Source organism: Trifolium pratense, linkage group LG7, assembly GCF_020283565.1.
Source record: "Trifolium pratense cultivar HEN17-A07 linkage group LG7, ARS_RC_1.1, whole genome shotgun sequence".
Taxonomy (NCBI): domain Eukaryota; kingdom Viridiplantae; phylum Streptophyta; class Magnoliopsida; order Fabales; family Fabaceae; genus Trifolium; species Trifolium pratense.
The window spans coordinates 43,329,269-43,351,925 of NC_060065.1; the positions used below are offsets into that span (position 1 = coordinate 43,329,269).

Below are 22,657 nucleotides of genomic sequence, written 5' to 3' on the forward strand. Positions count from 1 at the left end.
CCGTAAATATATTTCTTTAAAACTTTCTCATCATAGTGAGATTGATTTAAGGAAATTTGCATTCATGGATCAATAATCTCAATATCCAAGATTACATTTACTTCGAAATTCATTTGACAATCATCAAATTGTCAAACTTTTCATGTCATTTCATATGGCTTGTTCAAGACTCTACAAAGTCTTATCCAACTTATCGACTTTAGTTTTCATGCCCATGAGTTAAAAAAAATATTTAGGTTGTTCCATAAAAAATTCTTCTTCCAATTCACTATTTAGAAAAGTAATTATAACATCCATTTGGCCTTATGGATATTATTCTTGTAATTGGAGAAAATATGTTGAAAAGATATATATTTGTTTTCCTTTCTAAAATTTATTTATAATCATTCAATTTGTACTCATGAGGCAATTTTACTAAATGTCAAGTCTTATTAGACAATAGAGAATTCATCTCATCATTTACGGCTACCACCATAAATCAACATAGAGAATCTATCTCATCATTTACGGCTACAACCATAAATCAGCATCCAAGAAAGACAGTTTCTTGGAGGTTCGTTGGATCCTTTTCTAATCTATAAACCATGTAATCAGGTTCATACTTTTTAGCAACTTTTGCTATCTTACCTCTTCAAGGTTCTATTACATCTTGTTCGATGTTCTCATTACAACTTCTGATCACTGGAATGTGACCAGGTACAATGCCCCCACTAGAGCCCCCACTATTTCTCAATTTTAAAGAGAAATTCATTTTCATAGAAATCATTTTTTGATTCTATGACCATTTTAGCATTTAGGCAACAACCTATAAGCTTTGATGTTAATTGTGTATCAACAAATACACATTCATAGGCTCTACTAGTGAGTTAAACTCTCTTGGAGTTGAGAATTTGAACCTACGTCAAATTACTCCAAGTTCAAAAAATAAGACAAGTTAAATTGTCTTTTCTACAAAATTTCACAAGTGAATTTTGTTCTTGCACTTAGGCACTCTATTTAGCACAAAACAATCAATTAATTGAATTCCCCCACTAATGAGACGCAATGCCGAAATTAAACATGACTGTAACAACTAGCTCGGCAAAAGGTTCTTTATTTTTATTTTATTTTTCTTTACCGTTCAACTCAAAAGAGTAAGTTGTAGTTGTTTCATGTATAATTTCATTCTCATTAAAAAATGTGGGAATCATATTTTGTGCCTTATAACAAAATGAAATTACTTGACTTTCTTATTGAACTAATTTTCAATTCCAATTCCAAAGAATTGAAACATGTCAAGAACATCATTTATCACTTTTATTTTCCATAAGATTTATGAAAAATAATCTCAACATTCATCAACAAAAGTGATGAGTATCTTTTTCTGTTTCTAGTGTTGTTGTTCGAGACAACAAGCACTTCGTTATTTTTCTGATCTTGCTTTACAACTTTTTCTTTCAAAAGAAGACAAGTTATCAGACTTTCAAGTGCATCTTCTTTAGACTTTTTATCATTTTTAAACTTGTTCAATTGTTTCAAATACAATTGAAATATAATCCTTCAACACGTTAGCAACTCTTTTATTGTTCTAAAAATATGATTTATTTTTGTTGCTAATGTTTGAAGTGATTCCCTTTAAACCAAAATGGTTTGCCATAGTCAGCGACATAATAATATGAACCAGTAATTTCTTCGGTAGTCATGGCAGAAAGAAACGTCTTAAAATTGTTGTGTTCGGATTTTAAAAACAGTTAAAAAATTTTTTTTACAGCCACCGAAAAGATTACTGGGTTGAGTCGCGGACTAGGTCGCTCTCTTTAAGACGTTTCGTGGCACTGCCCAAAATTGTGCAAGCAGACTATCAGCCACGCCGTCCCCAGGATAAAACAGCCCAGTTACAACTGTATACCGATATGCTACTGCACGGTAGAAATCGGTCAAAGAATACACCTTCTTGAATGGTACTACAATACCACTCGAATTGATGCTACGACATCATTCTATGTTTCATCGGTGATTCAGTGGTACTACAATACCACTCAAATTGATGCTACAACATCAATCTATGAATCAACGGTACTACGATAACACATGTGGTACTACAATACCACATGTATCGATGATACTACAATATCAATCAATATAATGACACTAAGGTCATTCCAATATGGTACTAAAACCATTCTCAAATCAAAGGGATAATGGTACTAAGACCATTCTTTATTTGAAGGAACTAGTGATACTTTGATCACTCTCAAATCAATTAACACTAATAATAATATTATTAGTATCATATATAATACATAGAATAAATATTGTTTTTCTATAAAACAATTACGAATGCAAATCTTTCTAATAAAGAAAATAAAGAAACAATATAAACTATATTTTCATTAATCCAAAGTCATATAGAGGACAGATTATGAACTATAAACAAATAGAAAATTATATTCAACTTATATAATATCAAGTTATTCAATTTCCTCTATATATGATTCATCGACCCACCGCCAAGTTAGACTTATATAATGAATTATCACAACAAATAACAATATAAATTAATTACTTCAAGCTATCACCAATCTAAGTATATACTATACATATTCCTAACCAATTAAACAGATTAAGAATATAGCTTCAAAGTAATGAACATGATCATTTATCAATGACCAACATATCTAATAATAATAGTCATATAAGCATAATTCTTATAATAACAAAGTTGTGTTACCTGATCATGTTCTTAAGACATAATGGCACTAGATGTCTCGTCAACGAATTGGATGTTTAATCCTCTGAATCTACCAAATGGTTTTAGCAAGGGAAATCAATACAATTGAGTATATGAAAATGCTAAGCTGATTATAATGGTGGCTTAGCAACTGGTTTTTTTCTTGTTAGCAATTAGCAACCCAATTTAAAAATAGATTAAATTATATCTCTATACTTGGCAGCAACCAATACACCATATATTCCGTAGCCATGCTTGTATCTCATTTTCTATATATTTCAAGGAATCTACTACTTCTTCAATGATATATTGGTATCCACTAAAAAAGAACATAGAAAACTATGGTAGGTAGTCTTAGTGTAGCCATCAATAAGATTTATTCTCCCATAAATTAACGGTTACAAAATGATGAAAAATAAAATCACCATAAAATAAATAAATAAAGTATGTAACCGATGTGAAACTTAATTTATTTATTTTCTCAAAATACACACTAGTATGCTACAACACTCTAGTATGTTTTAGTACCCGATATGAGACTCAATTTTATTTTCAATTCACACACCAATGTGAACTTTGTTCCAACATTTGAAATAAACAATAATAGACTATAAACTAATATTTACACTAATATTTAAACTAATGTGTACTAAGAGACTTACAGTCATTAATAAAAAACTCTAAACTAATATTTGTATTAATATTTGTATGAATATGTATAAATAATAACTTAAAATTATTTATAAAATTATTATTATTATTTTTTGAAAAAAATTTGGCCGGGCTGGTGTGGCTATAGCCACACCAAGCCTCACACATGTCCGCCCTTGCATGAGGATCAAACATGTTTCACAATAACACAAGACTTTTTAAATAATTTGGTTCACATATTCAAAATAATTCATAATATACTGACATAGCAACTAGGAAGACACGATAAATACTTGAATCCCTTAATAATTTAATTTTAGGTTCGATTTTCGGTCGGTGCATATAAAAATATTTGTTGAAAAATGTTAATCCTTTAAATGATCTCAGTCAGACACAATTTTCAAGATATTTTTTTTTATTAATGTGCTTAGTTAGTGCCCGGGGCACTTTTTAGCATTTTCCTGAAATTGATCTCATTAAATACCAACATAGTGTGACATAAGTGGTAGATACTTATGCCTCTTAACCATTTGCCCCTGGGTTCGATCCCCTAGCCAGTGCATACGGAGAAACATTTGTTGGAAGAAATTAACCCCTTAAATGGATCTAAGTTACCTCAAGGAGATTAATCTCTGTATGTTGTGCGCGGATGATACCTTTGGTTTAAAAAAAAATCATTCATTAAATGAATTTTCGTTTAAATAATAAAATAACAACAAAAAAGACTTAACTTATCAATATTTATTATTTCTTAATACATGTACAAAACTCTAAAATATATCAAATTGGTCCTAAAATATATCAAATATTTGGTCGGTTAATTATTTTTAAGAAATTAATTTAGAAACAGACTCATTAATAATTATTTTGTCAAATAGTATTTAATATTTAAGAACCAATTTTTATTCAGAATTAACCGTATTTTCAAAGATCAATTTGGCACTTTGCTCTAAAACTTAATATCATACACAAAAAATAAAAAGTTGTGCTTAGAGAAATAAAATTGTACATTTTTTTTACTAAAAATATCTTGTACATCTGTCTTGGTGTTCTTGTCTTTTTTTAATTAGATTTAGATTAGAAGAGAACAAAATTATGTTGTGCGCACATGAAGAGATGCTTATGCCCAATAAATGGGATTTTCTCAATAACTTTTCCTGTTTAATTATTTTTCAAATTATAACATAATCGAATTTATAAAAATTGAATTTATCTTTTTGTCTCTATTGACCATAATTTTAATTCGTTTTTAACATTTTATGAACATAATACGAACTTACAAAGATTTGATATAATAGATAGATATAATATATTCCCACGAGCTTACCTCAATTGATAAAAATATCGCATTCTAAATATAGGGGTTGAGGTTCGAACTCCAATCGCCCACTTATTCATTGTATAAATAGAATTTTAAGTCACTAGACTAATCGGCAAAAAAAAAATAGATATAATATAAAAAACACTTTTAACATTAAAAACATAAAACAAATGGAAAATATTTAGAGGACAAAAATCAAAATTTGGACCAAAACTTATTTAACATTTTCTAAATTGTATATTAAAAATCCAAAGTAAACTGATGTTACGGGAATGCCCTACGACAAATACGTGAATACGACTCTACTCTATGGGGATTGGGGAATTGCTCTTAGGATAGGGTAGGATATATTTTCCAAATGAGAGGCTCATATTAAACTCTATTATTATATATTTATGGGACTTAATACTTAACTATTTGTTGGTTCATGCGTTGCTTTATTTAAAGAAGAAAATCTGATTCCTCTAATTAGAAAATTATAATGTCATAACCCTTACTTATAATGAGATTTTGATATTTGAACCACTTAGTTTTTTTTAATGGATAAAATCATGCTTGAATCCATTTGCATCTAAATCATTGGCAAACTAATATATTTACCAGTAGTATACTTTAATTATTTTAAAACATGCTATCTAATAGACTGTGTGAACGTTTAATATATTAATTAATTCAATCTTTGGTTCTTTTAAACTTTGAAGACACATATTAAAAAATAATAAGAAATTTATGGGAGCAGGTTATCTTCGGTGGGATTTTCACTGAATTCCCTGCGGTGACCATATCAGTCCTTAAAAGTCATTTTTGATTTAAATATCAGCAAACAAAGAAAAAATGAATGGTTAGGATTACACTGGATAAAAAACTTCACCGGAGACGATCCTTTTCCGAAATTTATACTAATATAGTTATAGTTAGACTTGAATTTGATGCAGTAACTGTGTCATGCAGTTATCATTTTAGCCGTTCGATTTAAAATTAACAATCGAGATTGATTATTATTAATTTTATTGATATATAATTTAAATCGTTTGATTAAAATTAAAGTCTGTTATCTAAAATTCTATTGCACTGCATTCTGCTTTTACAACAGCGGATCCAGATCTGTCCTTATTACCCTTAGATTATGTTTGGATTGATGGTACATAATGAAACAAAACAGAATAAAATAAAATGGAATGGAATGGAGCAGGACAGAATGAAACATAAACTTCATTCTATTGTTTGGACAATTTTATAAAGTGGTTGTATTCCATCTCATATACCCCAAATTAGAAGGAAAGAAAAATAAGAAAAAATGGTGGAATGAGATGGAATGAATACCATCATATACCACTTCATTCCACTCAATTTTAAAGAATCCAAACAATGCACTATATATCAATTTTCATTTTATTCCACCGATCCAAACAAAAGCTTGATAAAGAAAGGTTAAAGTCATTAAATGCATACTTTCATAAATTATTAAGTATTTTTATAAATTAAGTCAATTCACAATATTATTCTAATCTCAAATCAGCTTTCACAATATGTATGTATGCCCATATTGATTTGTATGGCCCTTATTTTTAGGGTCAAATTAAATAAATTATTAAACCACGTGATTTTTATATACTATATTATATTCATTTCACATCTGGCCATGAAGCACATATTGAGCTTTAAATTTGCTTGAGGTATCTCTAAAAATCATTTCACATTATATTTTTCTTTTTTCAGTTCATCATAGCTAGATAGATAAAACAACAAAATGAGAAACATTAATACAAAAGCAACATGCTTCATCACTATTCTCTTTCTTTCTATTATAGTATCATCAGTTCATGTTCAATGTCGTTCTCTTCCAAATGAATTGATTTCAAATGGAGTTGATGATGATGTTCAATCATCACAACAAGATTCTTATCTACTTCTTAATAATAATAATACTAGTAACAAATTTGAAGATTCAAATTCAGGAGAGTATTGTAAACAAATGTATGGTTTTTTACCATGTTCTAATAACATTTTTGGTCATTTATTTCTAATTTTGGTTTATGAGTATTTGTTGTTCCATGGAGAATCATATTTGGCTGCTGGAGGTGAACAAATTTTCAAGATTCTTGGTCCAGGTGTTTTTGGTGCTAGTGCTTTTGATATTCTTGGTGCTCTTCCAGAATCCTTAATTCTTCTTGGTATTGCTTCTAACTCTCAAAATGTATATCCTAGTTTTTTTTTTTTTTTTTTTGTGTGTGGGTATTTTCGTCTGTTATCAGGAAATGAGACTCCGATAATTCAGAATTCGGCCGCGAGATAATCAAATAAAGTCTGATTAAGAATTGTTTTTACTGGAAATCGAATTTCGATTCTCCTAAACAATTAATTATAGAGAGAACTCATTAGACATATCCTAGCTACGTAATTTCAAAATATTTTTAAAACTTTTTTCCAAAGACTTTGTTGTATATGGTTAAGTTAATTTCTTGAGATTTTTAGTTTATCTGGGTTATCTTCATAGCACTTACATGCTCTATCCTAACTGTGTAGTTCTTGTTTTTCATAGACATTTTTTTTTGTCTTTATCTCTTTCTTTATACTTTTAGTCTTTGAAAAATACTTTTTTTTAAAACTCTCAATTTGAGTAGGTATATCGTACCAAATAGTAAACCTATCTAAATTGAGACCTATATTAGCGAGACCATAGTAACCTTCGTACAATTCACCCATTTATTACCAAAAATCCAAAGCACTAAAGCAGAGAAGCCAAAAATCTTTATTTTAGTCTTTAAAAATACTTATTTTAAAACTCTCAACCAATTTTTTTTAATGGCAAATTAATTATTAGTTGTCAGTTTTGGTAAGATCTATAGGAGTAAATAAATGTACATGATATAGGAGTAAATGTCCATCTTCAAAACATAAATACATGAGTACCTTTAACATACATATTTTATTATTTTTTTACATATTATTGGTACAAAAATTTTACGGCTACTTTAGGCTATGTTTGGATTGGTGGTAAAGGATGGAATGGAATGGAATGAAGTGGTAACTAACTAAGTTCCATTGTTTGGATTTGCAAAAAGTGAATGGAGTGGAATGGAAGACAATGGAACCATCCAATCTTCTAATTTTCTTTCCCCTTCAAATTGGGGTGTATGCAATGGAATGAATATTTATAAAATATATCCAAACAATGGAATGGTATCTTTACTCCATTCCGCTTCGTTCCACTCCATTTCATTATGTTTCATTCCGCTCCATTCTATTTTGTACCACCAATCCAAACATAGTCTTAATCTTCGTCTGTATAAGGTACTCATGTACTTATTGTTAACAAGCCCATAAAATAATGCCTCATATCATATGTACCCAAAAAAGGAAAAGGATTTATTGGAGTAACTGTGTTAATACAGTTATCGCATCAGCTGTCCAAAAAAAAAGTAATGTTTGAGATGATAAACAGTTGATTTTATTAATACGTAATTTGAATTATTCGATCTCTTTTTAACGGTCTAGATGCAAAGTTGTGTGAAATTGTGTGTAAAATGTATTGTAGTCAATCCAAACCCCAAAAAATAAATAAAAGAATACCCAAGAAAAAAGATTAAATAAGTTTTTCTCCCTATAAATATATCGAATTTTGTTTTTAGTACTTACAAATTTTTCAGCAATTTTGGTTCTTCAAATATTTTCTATCACAACTTTTTGGTCCCTACTTTTAATCAAACTCTTGTATACTTTCACATTTTTGAATGATTTTTCGTATCCATGTTTATAATATTATAAGAACATCTCCCATATAAATTTAGAATTTTTTAACATAAGATTAATTATTTATGAATTTTTATGTGCAAAAAACTAAACAATTCATATTTAATTCATTCTTTTTTTTTAAAAAAAAAAGTTAAACTTTTGTAAGAAAGATTCATATAATGTAATAAATATGACCGCAAAAAATATTTAAAATTTCGAATGATATGTACGAATTAAATGAAAAGTATGGACCAAAAATCATGACAGAAAATAGTTTAAGGACTAAATTTTAAGATATTTATAAGGACAAAAAAGATATTTAATCAGGAAAAAATAATTACATGAGTACAAAATTGGAGAGTGCCAACCAACTGCCATGACATAGCTGGTGATAGTGATAGTGATAGTGATAGTCATGTCCCTTGTCCCTTTTCCCTCTGCTCTGTACATATACTGTCTATTTTTAGTTACACACTTAAATTATTTAAATTCATAGTCCATTTTTACACATATAATATTTTAGTGCTAAATACTAAAATATACTTAAATTATATTTTAGTCCCTTGTAATGATTGTGTGTATATGATTGTTGTTTGTTAGTAACTGGACTTTCAAGTGATAAGGAGAGTGCACAAGAATATGCATCAACTGGTGTTGGTTTGTTAGCTGGATCATCCATCTTGCTTCTTACAGTAGTGTGGGGGACTTGTGTTATTGTTGGCAAGCAAAGCTTGAAAAATGACTCTATTTCTGTTACCTCATACTCATCAACAGAAAGAATAAAACAATCTTTGATTGGTATGCTCTTCATTCTATCTTTGTATTAAAAAGTTACATGTTTCTAATACAATAGTAGTTTGTATCTATACTCGAATAACATTGCTTTCTACTGGAAGCAGATTCTCTACGGTAACATAAGAGTCCTGTGAAATTTCAGTCATCCATTTAAGTCAATTAAATCTGATCAAAATTATTAAACATAATTGAAGGGTTCAGATTATCACTGGACTCTCTCTAGTAGAAAAGTCACGGGAGAAAATCTCTTCTCCTTTCTACTAGAGAGCATATATATATTTGACTTTAAAAATAGTTATGATTAAAGTCAAATATTTTTAATAATCTGATGGTTATGATTTATTGATATGAATGATTAATGTGTAGTCTTTTTATTGGATTTATTTATGATTAAAGTCACAATTTGACGGTTATGATTGATTGATACGAATGATTAATGTGTACTCTTTTTATTGGATTTATAGGTTATGGGATTACTATGGATGTAGACACTAGAAAGATGGCAAGAAACATGGTTTTCTCTATTATACCACTTCTCATAATGCAGTTTCCTACATTATTCCATTTCTCTACAACATTACGCAGTGTTACCTTGATGATTTCTCTCATCATTGCTGTCACTTTTCTCATCTCATACTTCATTTACCAGGTTTCTCATTTTCTTCCTCCTTTTTGCATCAACTCAATGCTTAAAATCACTTTGTCCAATTGTTCAATACCATTACAATATAGAAATAGGTTTCAAATTGCAACTGAGTCGCGATTCTTAACATTGTGTAGAGTTTGCAGTAAAATACAACTAGGCTAAATTGTATTTTTGACCCCCTAATTTTCATAAATTTATGATTTTGACTCTTTAATTTTTATAATAGCACTTTTAGGTCCCTAACTTTAGCCCCTTTTGTAAAAGTTTGACCCCCACTGATTTTGACCGAGCCAATGAACACGTGAACAATGATTGACATGTCACGTCAGCATGTCATGTGAGTCAATGTACACGTGTGCGTTGACTTGCTGACGTGACATGTGAGTCATTGTCCCCGTGTATATTGTCTTGATCAGCCGTTTGCAAAATAGGCCAAAGTTAAGGGGTCAAAAATACTATTATGAAAGTTAGGGGACCATAATCGCAAGTTTATGAGAGTTGAGGTCAACAATACAATCTCACCATACAACTAATACAATCTCAATCACAGTTGTGTTGAGGTTGCAGAGACATTAAAGAATTAAAATTAGTTGCAATAGACTAGTTTGATATTTTCTTCTCATTTTTCTCCAATGAAATGTGCAGATATTTAAGCCTCAGATAGAGAAAACAAGATTAGAATACATAAAGCATGATGATTTAATATTAAGAATTTTCCAACGTGTTGAAAAGCAAACTCTCCAAAAAATCCTAGCTGAGGATGGAACTCCCAATGTAACTGCCATAAGTGGGTAAGTCAAATTTTGCGGTACATTTCTCGACATATGAACGTTTATCATGTATAAACTATTTTCACGAATAACAAAAGATAAAATAAAGTCAAACTGTTTTCATTATGCAGGTTATACAGTGAATTCAGTCAACGCGGGGAAAAACATTTATCAGCTCTTGAAGTAAAAGAATTGTTGCTCGGGAACAATTTAACCGGTACAAATATCAGAGAGGACCAAATAAATGACATGTTAAAAGCTTTTGACAAAAATGGTGATCAAATTATAACCAAGGAAGAATTTGTTAGTGGCTTAACAGAATACATTAACCAAACAAAACATGCTTTGGATAGAAAGTATCTCCCCAAAGAATCTATGAACAAAATGTATCAGGTATGTAATGTAATTCACAGTGTTACATGATTTGTTACACTTTCTTAAGCGCTTATAGCATAAGTGCTTATCATATAAGTACTTATGTAAGCTCTCCAAGATAACTTATCATATAAGCCGTTTTCATAAGCTATCTTGGAGAGCTTATGGAAATAAGCTGAAAATAGTCTACGGACATGGTAGTTGTTTCTGTAGGCTCTCGCGAAGAGTCTTACAAATGCTTTTGCCAGCTAATAAGCTCAGATAATCTCATACAATCTTACTGTATTATAAACAGACTTTTATCAAGCCATGGATTGAACACACGAGAAAAGAACGCGCGTTGAAGCTACAACTTATTTCAGGAGTTTTAGATCATGCTCAGAATGATATGGTTGGTAGGTTGCTCAAAGATGACGGTACACCTGATAAAGATGCTATCAAAAGGTCCGCATCTTTATATCTCTATACCGACAGTGTATATGAATTAAATCAAAAATATTTAACGATCCAAAGTTGATTATTATATTTGGTTATCTAGTAAAGACAAAACAAAATTATTAATGTGTTTTATGATGCATTAGGTTGTTTGGGGAAGTCGATAGTGATGGCAGTAACAATGTTTCGAGGTCCGAACTAGAAAAAATAGTGAAGGAGACTCACTTTGGCAGGGGCGTAGATTCAGATGAAGCAGTCACAAAACTACTTCATGATCTTGATGTCAATAAAGACGATGAAATTAGCGAGAATGAATTTGTTGACGGCTTCACCAAATGGTTAAACTCAAATTCTAATCAAGCTGCTAGCTCAAAATCTTCTTCTCATGAACCTCATCAAGTATTTTTCTTATTCATCTACAACTTTTCTATGCTTAAATATAATTTTGATCTCATATTTTCACTGATTTGCGACTTTGATTCACCGATTTTTAGACATGGGAAGAAGTTGAGAAGGTAATGGAAGGGAATCAAACCAAAGGTGTTTCTGCATGGTTAGAAGCTTTAGCATATGTGTTCTTGGGAATTATTATGCTGTCACTTCTTGCTGAGCCTCTAATACACAGTGTTCAGAATTTTTCTGAAGCCGCCGGAATTTCATCATTTTTCATATCTTTCATTATAGTCCCTTTAGCTACAAATTTTAGAGAAGCTACCTCAGCTATCAAAGAAGCTAGCCACAAGAAAAGTAGTAATACATCTCACACTATGTACGAGGTTAGTCATGTTCCAGTGTCGAGTCAAATTAATAACTCTGTAGATTCCTGAACTATTTGAAATTTTTTAAATAGGTTTCGTAACCGTGTCAAATTAAATAATCTTGGTCTAATAAAGATTTGGGTGAATGCAGATTTATGGAGCAGTGTTTATGAACAATATTCTTGGATTTGTGGTGATATCTAGTCTTATATATATGAGAGATATTACATGGGAATTTTCAGCTGATGTATTGGTGGTGGCAATTGTTTGTATTGTGATGGGCCTAACTGCTAGTTTTCGTTCTACATTTCCTCTATGGACATCCATCCCTACATACATCTTGTACCTAATTTCATTGGTTTTGGTTTATGTTCTTAAAGATGTTCTCAATTATGTTTAGTGAACTTTTGATAGTAGCAAAGATTAAATGAAATAACAAACTCTTGATGTGGTTTGTTAGAAAATATTATGTAACACATTGGAGTATGGTGCAAGTGGTTGGTGTGTAGTGTGCGCGAGTATTGTAAATTATGAGATACTGAATTCGATATATACTGACAAAGAATAATATTATGTGATCCTGTATGGTGCAGAATATATGATATGATATGATTTCTAACTTAATTTGTTGATTCCTTGATGGAAATTAAATTGAGATAAATACATCCGTAAAATTGTAAGGTACGAAACCCTTCCACGTTGATTTTACATCAATGCGACTACACCAGGGACTAATTTACCAGTAATTAGTTCATGCAAATTGCCTCTAAGTTTCATAGGCAAGTTAGTTTGTAATATGATAACATTAATTGTGAGATCAACGTGCAATGCGACATGTCTGGTTAACGTGTCATGCACACCAGAGTCTCTAACGATAGAAGTTAACAGAAGGACCATTATGAAGAAGACATTGTTACATAAGGAGAAACTGCAAGTCTTAGCCCAAACAGCTTATGGATTCTCCTCTAATTGACAACAGAGCTACACAAACTCAAGTTTAGCTAAGTATGTTTAGTTCTTAAAGTTTCCAAAATTTATAAATTAGATAAGTCATGCATGGTGATTGTTCTGCTATATTACAAATCCTAATATCATTATATCTTTAATTAGTGAATGATTTTTGGTGGATGCAAAAGTTTAAACCAATTATTACTCTAACTTATGTCATTAACACACACACACACATACATAATCATTACAACTATTCAGTTGGAATTATCCAAATTCATGAAAATGTTATATTATGATTTTGTTCTTTAACCACCACTCTCAAATAAAATCTATAATCATCAAAACTTTATTTTAGGACATAATCATCAAAACTTGAAAGAAACTGAATTTGACTAGAGAAGTCAACAACTACTTATTTTGCTTGCTTATAAAAGCAGCACCTTAGCTGCATTTAACTGTTATCAGAAATCATTATCTCAAGAAGAAGAAACAAATCATAATCTCAATTTTTAATTAGATTTAATATGTATTTAACCCAACACACCATCTCATAAGCAATAGGTATTCGTCGTGGGACTCCTAACATGTATATATATTTTTAAAACGACCAATGCTAGTAATTAGTTGTTAAATTTAGTGCTCCATCACCAGATTTTGAACATGTGTCCTCAAACTTGCTTAACACTTAGCTTAAATCAGAGATGTTTTCTCTCCCGACCCCGTATTTCTTTTATACCCTGAATTTCTAATTTTACCCTTGAAAAAACTTCGGTTTGTAGAAATCGAAATTTTTTTTTGTCTTGAAAACAAATTTCGGTTTCTAAAAACCGAAATTTACTCTGAATTTGCACTAGAAAAAATCCGATTTCTGCGAACCGAATTTTTCTGCGAGGGCAAAATTGGAATATTGGGGGTATAAAAGAATCACAGGGGTCGGGAGAGAAAGCATCTAAATCAGATGAGTAATCCGGCCCTAAACTCTTACAATGTACTATTGCATGTTAATGTTAGCATGTACCAAAGCTTTTTGTCATAATTCTAGTTAATATAACTTGCTTCAACATGACTATTGATATATTAATTCAGAAATTTGATGACACAAAATCTTAATGATAGAGTCATGTACTTAATACTTTGTACAAATTTTTTCAATATTAAAATGAACACAAAGAAGAAAAATCATTACATCAATTAATAGACAATTAGTCCCAAGTGAACAAAAAAAATTACATCAATCAACACCCCCTTCCTCCACCAAAATAAAAAAAGGAGAAAATAATTCTATAAATGGCTTTAATTTCCACACTATTCCAATACAAACCCACTATGTTTTGTCCCCTTATTCCACCCAAAATTAAAAATAAAAAATCATTGAAAATAATTTTCTGTTAAAAGACAAGAACAAAAGATGTAATCATAAGAAATTAAATCTTATAATTCCAAACAAATCCCAAATAATCACCTTAAAAAGAAAAATAAAAACCAATCTATATTAAACCAATCCACATGTCAAGTTCCTACCCTTCAATTACTCTTAACTGTGTGTCAAAGGCCCCACATAGGGAACATATCACATGTTAGCACCAAGGAACATAATACATCATCATCCACTTTCCCTTAACTGAGGAGTTGCTCCTTTTGGAAAGAGTGTTGTTGTGGTTGTGATTGTGATGTTGGTGGAGATTGAAGAGAATGCCCATTGTTATTATTATTGGCTGAATTGCCCATCTTTTGTATGTTTTGTTGGTGATATATTTGCCTCAATCTTTCAATTTCCTTCTTTAATGCTTCTTGATGAGCTGAAAAATTCAAAAGTGTATATCAATATTTTAAAAATAGAAGAGTAAACAGCGAGACGTCTGAATTATAATTTAGTTGGTTCAACTTCAACCGGTTCAACTATCACTAAGTTTTATGATCAATATTATTTTTTGAATAAAATAAGAAGTAAGAAAGCTGAAAAGAAACTGATATCTCAGTTAGATTGATATTTCAACCTAATCCGTATATTAAATAATGAATATATTAAAGCATTGAAAAAATAAAAGAAAATCTGAAATGGTAACCATTTGAACCAATGGTGGTTCAATCATGATTCGATTGGTTTAACCTGATTCAATCAGAGATAAATTTGGTTCGATCTGAATTTTTAAAACTATTTTATACTACTATTATCTCAATATAATCATATTATAAAGTTTGTAAAGTGAATAATCCACAAAGGATCCAATAAAAGAATATCATTCTCATGTTTCAAAAATGTGCTTTTTTGTAGGGACATTTTCCATATAAAATTTTATTATAAATCTAACTAGTTAGCATCAACATCAACATTAACAATAATAATAAAAAAACAACATCAACATTATCCATGAAAATGACTTAATTATATCACTAAACAAATTGAATTGGCTATGAAAAAGAAAAGTGACCAAAATAGGAATGACTTAAAACACAAGGTTCATGATAAGTGAATATATATATATGTAAAAGAAATTAGGAATATTATATTATTAAAATTTATACCATCTTTGAAAAGCTTGTCTTGGGCCAATGCTGCAATCCGTTGCTTTAAGGCACTGTTGTCGACATTAAGAATCAAACGTTGATGGTCCAAAAATGCAACTCGTGGTGATAATGCTGAAACCTCTGTCTATAATTTTCAGAATTAATAATAATAATAATTAGCATAAATCCAATTTTATATACAATTTTTAAAAAATAGAAAAGAGAAAAAAAAAATTATTAATCAGGGTCGTGGTCATTTTATTTCAACTATCACGAGTCAATGGATCGAACTTTTTTGTCATTTAGACCAATTCATTTTTAGTGCCCATATATTTAAGCTAGCTCCTTAAATGCAATTTTATATAAAATATGAAAATTAAATTTGATTAAACTAATTAATTATTCACCTGCAAAGATGTTACACTCCTTTCAAGCTCAGAAATGTATTGTAGCTTTCTCACCCTTGACCTTTGAGCTGATTGCCGGTTAGCCAAAATTCTATTACATACAATTAAACAATTAGATTTGGCATCTACACACTTTAATTTTATAATATTTAAGATAACTTAAATTCATAATATTCATTACAATTGTGTTCAGAAAACTTAATACGTACTAGTCATATATAGAAAATTTAAATTACTTATTTTTTTTAGTGGTTAGAATTTTAATTACTTTTAAAATAAATAAATAAGGTGTATGAAATTCGAACCCAGCCTATAACTTAAGTTCGCATGGACAAGCCTATCAAAATAAAAATAAATAAATCACATGACAAAACTTTAATCATTTATACAATATGTTTGCTTAAAAGTGTTCAACATGTTTGTTTAAGTTTTTAAAAATATTCCTAATGTAAAAATTACTTTACTTTGTTCTTAAACAAATTAATCCATGGGATTGATAAAAAAAAAAACAAATTAATCCATTGGATTGATCAAATTAGTTTATTAAATAAAAATTGAATTTCTCATCACAACAAGTTAGTGTATAAATTGCTTATGTTTTTATGAGAGCATAAATTACTTTTTTTCTTTGAGTGTATAAATTACTTTTTTTTATATCTTGAAGTGACAAACATCACTTAATTATTATTTTTTTGGGTAGAAAATCATCATTTAATTAAACTCATACAAACAAGTGCGAGAATCCAAATTTAAACTTAGATGAAAGTATTCTGTTTATTTATATCGGCATTTGTCAATTAGAAATTATGGACTATCATAAAATTGCTTATTATACCATGCATATAATAATTTTATTTGCAGCAAAAACTTTCAATTTATTCTACTAATGAATTTCAGTTTGATAATAATATAATAATTTTTCATTGAAAAATCTAACCTAAACAGCAAGTGGCCACCTTCAATTTAACAGGTATTTATCTTCAAAAAAAGAATAATGACATTTTTTTCAATTTAAAAATTTAACGTGTAAAACTGGGCCATCCATGCAAGAATTTTGTGGTAACTAAATCCTAAGAACAAGCTTATTTTATTAATGAAATATCATTAGTAGAACGTGCATGGATGGTGGTGATTGGTGAAACAATTTAATTATATCATATATTAATAAAATAGTATATTTGCAAAGATTATAGTACTAGTAATTAAGATTACCTTTTGACCCTCTTGGGATCCACAACGGTTTCAGTGCAGGTGATGGTTCCGGCGGACGATGGCCCCGCCGCCGCCTCTATTTCGTCATCAACTGCTTCATCCTTAGGCTTCACCCCATGATGATGAAGATAATGCTCTTGAGGTGGTGCATCCATCACCATTGCCATTGGTTTCTCTTCATTATTGTTACTATTTTGGTCAGAGGACGGTGATGACGGGTTGGAAGTTGACGACAATGGTGGAGGAGGGAAAGAGACGCCGGCAACATTGTCGGAGAACATAGAAATAAATTGGTCATCATCCAGTCTATCAAAGTCACCACCACCTCCTCCACCACTTCTACAGTCTTCCTCAAGAAAAGATGTCTCAAGGAAGGTAATTGAGTCACTGGCAGAACGTCGGTGAGCTCCTCGTCTTACCGAGGAGAAGTCAAGAAATTCATCCATCCATGATGGTAAATTTTGGTCAGAAGTATTATTCAGAGTCGTAGTATTAGTCGTGGCGGTGGTCGTGGAGGTAATATTTGACATTGTGGATGATGATGATACCTTTTGATGAGGAGAATATGGCCAATTTTGGGGTATGGTTGGTATTTTAGGAGGTAACTGTGCCATTAATCCCAATGTGTATATGTGACCTCAAATATAGAGAGAATAACCAAAAAATTTGGTCTTGTGTTATGTTATGTATCTAAAGTGTCTAAGAAAAATAGTTAGAGAAAAGAGGGAGAAATCTCAACTACCTAACCAACACAACAAACAACCGCAAATCTTTACTTCAAAATTTTGTTCTTGGGTTTCTAAAAAGAGTGGGAGACAAGAGAGAGATATATGAGTATATTAAAGAGATGATTGAGAAGCAATAACACCTACACCATATTGTGACATGTAGAATACACAATTATGATATATGTTTTTTTCTTCTCTCTATCTTAGATTATGATATGTGTGTAATGTTTTTCTAATAAGGTCCTAAGGTTTTGGAGAGAGAGATAGAGAGAGTGGAAAGAAGGGTCACATGGGGAGAGATTAGAGACAGCTAGCAACAGCTAAGTGGTGAAAGACTCAACGGTTTTAGTGGGAAAATGGAAGTGTTGTTTAATAACTAGAGGAATCGGCAACCACGTGCAGATGTGACCTCTTCATTTGGCATCCATTATCTAATCTCATTCCATAATACTCCATCCGTCCCATTTTATAAAATTCATTTTGACTAAATGCATTATTTATATATTTTGTTTTGATCGTATTTTTCTAAAAATATATAAATGCAAATATAATTATATAAAATCTTGTTTGATTTGTTTCGGTGAATATTTTTAAAATATCAAATTTCTATAATTTTTACTAATAGAGAATTAAAGATATTCGTAATCAAAATTATGATTGACATACGTGCAATGACAAATGAGTTCTTATATTTTGGGACGGAGGAAGTAATACAATATTGTGTATTAATATGTGTAGTTGAAGATGATTTATAAGTCATGTAAAAAAAAATTTATAAGTAAGAGGTAATTATCATTTTACAAACTAGTTTTATAAAAATAAGTTAGACTCAACAATACTCATTTCTAAAATGATATCGGAGTCTCTCCAAGTTCCGTTAGACCACCTGATATTGGGCCACCTACCAGTTATATTCACGCACCAAATCCAATAATACTAGGTGTGAGAGAGTGTGTTGACAATGATTTATAAGTAAGAAGCAATCTCCATCTTATAAATTAATTTTGTAAGAATTTAGACCTAATATTCGATTCTAAATATACATTCATCCCCAACTTTATAGCAATTATATTCTTAATTTTTTTACCTATAGCTATAATAGAAAATAATTGGTATATAGCTAACTCTAGTGTCATGTCCAAGTATGTATCCATGTACATGTAGTACTTAAAAGTGGGATAATGGCACCTTTCAATATGCTAGCTAGCTAGGCCTTCTGGTTTTCACATGTTCATTGCATCATCTGAACCCGTACAAATGATTAATCACTATATGTATAAGGCAGATTCCTAGGGTGGGAGATCATGATAAGTCTTTCACTAATGCACCATGTGTTTTATGAACCGGATTGAATATGTACATGATATTATGGTGTACTATCAGTTCACAAAACACATGGTATATTGGTGAGAGACCTATCATGATCTCTCATCCTAAAATTCGCCTATGTGTAATCATCCTATGAAGAACAAATGCTAGTTGGCATGTTAGAGTGCAATTATGAGCTATTAAATTAAATTAAAGAGAATATTTTATCTCTAAATCTAATGGATTTGTGGCTGACTGCAGTATAAAGTTTTTTTTTAAGTAGTTAGAAATTCCACCTTTTAAGATGGATAAGTGAAGTATTTGGCGTTCAAATCTCGACTCCTGCATATAAAATGTTGATGTTCCTACCAACTGAACTAAACTCACGAGACGATATAAAGTTGATTATATGAAAGATTGAAGTCTTGTCTATATAAGGGTAAGATTTTTATCAATTTTGACAAATCTATGCTGCGGAATTTAGTTGTTCACCTATTCAATATATTTTTAGGAGATTCGAGCATAATTTGACTCATAAATATAAGAGTTGTGGACATTTTGATCGTAATTAATAATGTACATATGTTAAAAGTGTTCATTTAGTAGATAGGGATGATTGTGAAAGAGTTTATCGATTTGACAAAAAAGCCTGGTAGAGAATATCATCTTATCTTTAAGATGGATTTCGATAAGGAGGTTGTTTTCTTTGTAACAATTTCTTAGGTTGTTTTCTTTGTAGCTAAGGAGGTTGTTCATGAATCGTAAGGGTTGAGTATCCTTTGTACTTCTTATAATTCTGACGCAGTACGAAAGCGCTAGGTTAGCAAAACGCTAAACCTAATGGATAAAGACAAGCCGCAAACACAAACTTGTCAAAATAGGGTTTCGGAGACCACCGAAAGAGTAATTTGGAGTCCACCAAATTTGAGAAAAATCTCCGAATTTTTATTCAATCAAAAAGTTGTCTTCAAGGCTACAATAATTTAGCTTAAATATGAGTGACAAATAAAATTAACAAATCTCCTAAAGATTGTAAAAATAAAAACAACAAACCTAGCTAAATAAAAATTACAAATCTACCTAAAATATAAAAATAACTAACCTAGGTGAAATATAAAAATAAGGAATCAACCTAAAATATAATAGAACTAAATCTAACTAAAATAAAAAAATACAGAAAAAATTCTCCTACATCAGTCTCCTCTACCTCAAAAGAACTCGACCCCGAGTTCTCGTCTTGATAAAGAGCTTCCTTTGCAGGTTGACTCCTCCAATGAACAAGAGACCACCCTCCTGGATCCCATTGAATTAAGTGAGAGGACCTGTCTCGTGTCAACACATCCAAATAACCACCGGGGTTCCATTGCTCAAAGATAGAACATAGAATTTGAAATTTATCACAAAAGGATATTTGACCCAACTTAGTTAACATGTTTGAGCTAGTGCCTAAACCATAAGATTTAAGGTAAAATCCGAATTGAACCCGATCTATAAGCAAATCCTTGAGTCCGGAGGTTCTAGTGGCGGTGAGGTTGTTGCCGGATTTCGCACAAATACATCTGGCTTAAACGGAGCCGCCACAGGTAGGTCGACATCAAGTTGTGGATCACCAGACTTGCACAAGACAATTTTTTTATCCTAGTTGGATTCTCTTCACCTCCCTCTTCGGACACAACTTCCTCATCCTCAGAACTCGAGTCATCAGTAGATGGGTTGTTGCGGTTGTTGTCGCCGTTTCTGTTGTTGTTATTGTTTCTATTGCTGTTGTAGTTTCGGTTGTTGTTGGATAACGTTGTCACCTGTGTTGTCAGAGCTGTGATGGCCGCGGTTAAAGCCGTCATGGCACCGTAAAACTCTGCTTTCGTCACCGGTTGATCTCCCATCTGATCACGTTAGAAAAGAATAGGAGAAACCTGCTCTGATATCAACTGACGCAGTACGGAAGCGCTAGGTTAGCAAAACGCTAAACCTAATGGATAAAGACAAGCCGCAAACACAAACTTGTCAAAATAGGGTTTCGGAGTCCACCGAAAGAGTAATTTGGAGTCCACCAAATTTGAGAAAAATCTCCGAATTTTTATTCAATCAAAAAGTTGCCTTCAAGGCTACAATAATTTAGCTTAAATAGGAGTGACAAATAAAATTAACAAATCTCCTAAAGATTGTAAAAATAAAAACAACAAACCTAGCTAAATAAAAATTACAAATCTACCTAAAATATAAAAATAACTAACCTAGGTGAAATATAAAAATAAGGAATCAACCTAAAATATAATAGAACTAAATCTAACTAAAATAATAAAATACAGAAGAAATCCTCCTACATCAGTCTCCTCTACCTCAAAAGAACTCGACCCCGAGTTCTCGTCTTGATAAAGAGCTTCCTTTGCAGGTTGACTCCTCCAATGAACAAGAGACCACCCTCCTGGATCCCATTGAATTAAGTGATTAAACAGGAGTGACAAATAAAATTAACAAATCTCCTAAAGATTGTAAAAATAAAAACAACAAACCTAGCTAAATAAAAATTACAAATCTACCTAAAATATAAAAATAACTAACCTAGGTGAAATATAAAAATAAGGAATCAACCTAAAATATAATAGAACTAAATCTAACTAAAATAATAAAATACAGAAGAAATTCTCCTACATCAAATTCAAATCTTGTCTATAAAAAATAAAGGTGGATTTCGATAAAGTTTGTGACAACTCTATTAGTCGAGTTGCTTGAATTATATATGTTGAAGTTTGATAGCAAATGGAGATCTTAAATTCAAGCACATGTCTTCTCACATAGCGTATCGATTTTGGTAAACGATTGTTTTACTGAGGAGGTTAGTTTTCAAATGGGGTCATACAAGAGGACCCTCTAGCATTGTTCATAGTTAAATTATCCTCATATAAATGAATTTTGGGAGGGATTTCTTCATGGTACTCTCATACCTTGCACGAGTGAATAGTAGAAACTTCTTTATGCTTTTGCAGATACTCACTCCGTTTTAAAATGAATGTCGCTTTGGTAAGAAAAAATTGTTTAAAAGTAAATGTCACTTTCAATTTTCAATGCAATATTAATGGTTTTTTTTTTTTTTTTAACATTTATGATAATGAAAAATACATCAAATCAATAGTCAATAAGGATAATTTGATAAAATGATTATTCTATGTCTTGTAATAATCATTATATTTCTTAATATGTGTATAGAAACCTCAATCGATATTCATTTCCAAACTTCTTAATATGTGTATAGAAATCTCAAACGATATTCATTTTGAAACTTATTGATTTGGGCGTCTTCCATCTTTGGGATATAAAGTATTTTAACTTTTATAAAAATTAAAATA

General features: G+C 30.7%; 2 protein-coding genes across 2 annotated transcripts; one reads left to right on the plus strand and one right to left on the minus strand.

Annotated features, from left to right (window-relative positions):
• The first annotated feature begins 6,188 nt into the window (after positions 1–6,188).
• On the plus strand, positions 6,189–12,774 carry LOC123895113 (sodium/calcium exchanger NCL-like). The gene is made up of 9 exons (XM_045945321.1): positions 6,189–6,856; positions 9,018–9,215; positions 9,677–9,861; positions 10,504–10,649; positions 10,760–11,021; positions 11,299–11,447; positions 11,585–11,837; positions 11,933–12,214; positions 12,348–12,774. Exons 1-9 carry the CDS (start codon positions 6,433–6,435, stop codon positions 12,594–12,596), a joined length of 2,148 nt encoding a protein of 715 aa, XP_045801277.1. The 5' UTR covers positions 6,189–6,432; the 3' UTR covers positions 12,597–12,774.
• A 1,544-nt stretch (positions 12,775–14,318) lies between these two features.
• LOC123895114 (basic leucine zipper 19-like) lies at positions 14,319–18,431 on the minus strand. Its single transcript, XM_045945322.1, has 4 exons — positions 17,275–18,431; positions 16,063–16,153; positions 15,674–15,800; positions 14,319–14,946 (listed from the first exon to the last, which is right to left on the minus strand). Exons 1-4 carry the CDS (start codon positions 17,886–17,888, stop codon positions 14,765–14,767), a joined length of 1,014 nt encoding a protein of 337 aa, XP_045801278.1. The 5' UTR covers positions 17,889–18,431; the 3' UTR covers positions 14,319–14,764.
• Between the last annotated feature and the right edge of the window lie 4,226 nt (positions 18,432–22,657).

Excerpts from the sequence above, each read along its gene's own strand:
- LOC123895113 (XM_045945321.1), top strand. The coding sequence starts at position 6,433 with ATGAGAAACATTAATACAAAAGCAACATGCTTCATCACTATTCTCTTT. Across the intron at positions 6,857-9,017 it reads AGAATCCTTAATTCTTCTTG|TAACTGGACTTTCAAGTGAT; the intron begins GTATTGCTTCTA and ends GTTGTTTGTTAG. Across the intron at positions 9,216-9,676 it reads AATAAAACAATCTTTGATTG|GTTATGGGATTACTATGGAT; the intron begins GTATGCTCTTCA and ends TTGGATTTATAG.
- LOC123895114 (XM_045945322.1), bottom strand. The coding sequence starts at position 17,888 with ATGGCACAGTTACCTCCTAAAATACCAACCATACCCCAAAATTGGCCA. Across the intron at positions 16,154-17,274 it reads GATCCCAAGAGGGTCAAAAG|AATTTTGGCTAACCGGCAAT; the intron begins GTAATCTTAATT and ends TGTATGTAATAG. Across the intron at positions 15,801-16,062 it reads GGAGTGTAACATCTTTGCAG|ACAGAGGTTTCAGCATTATC; the intron begins GTGAATAATTAA and ends TGAAAATTATAG.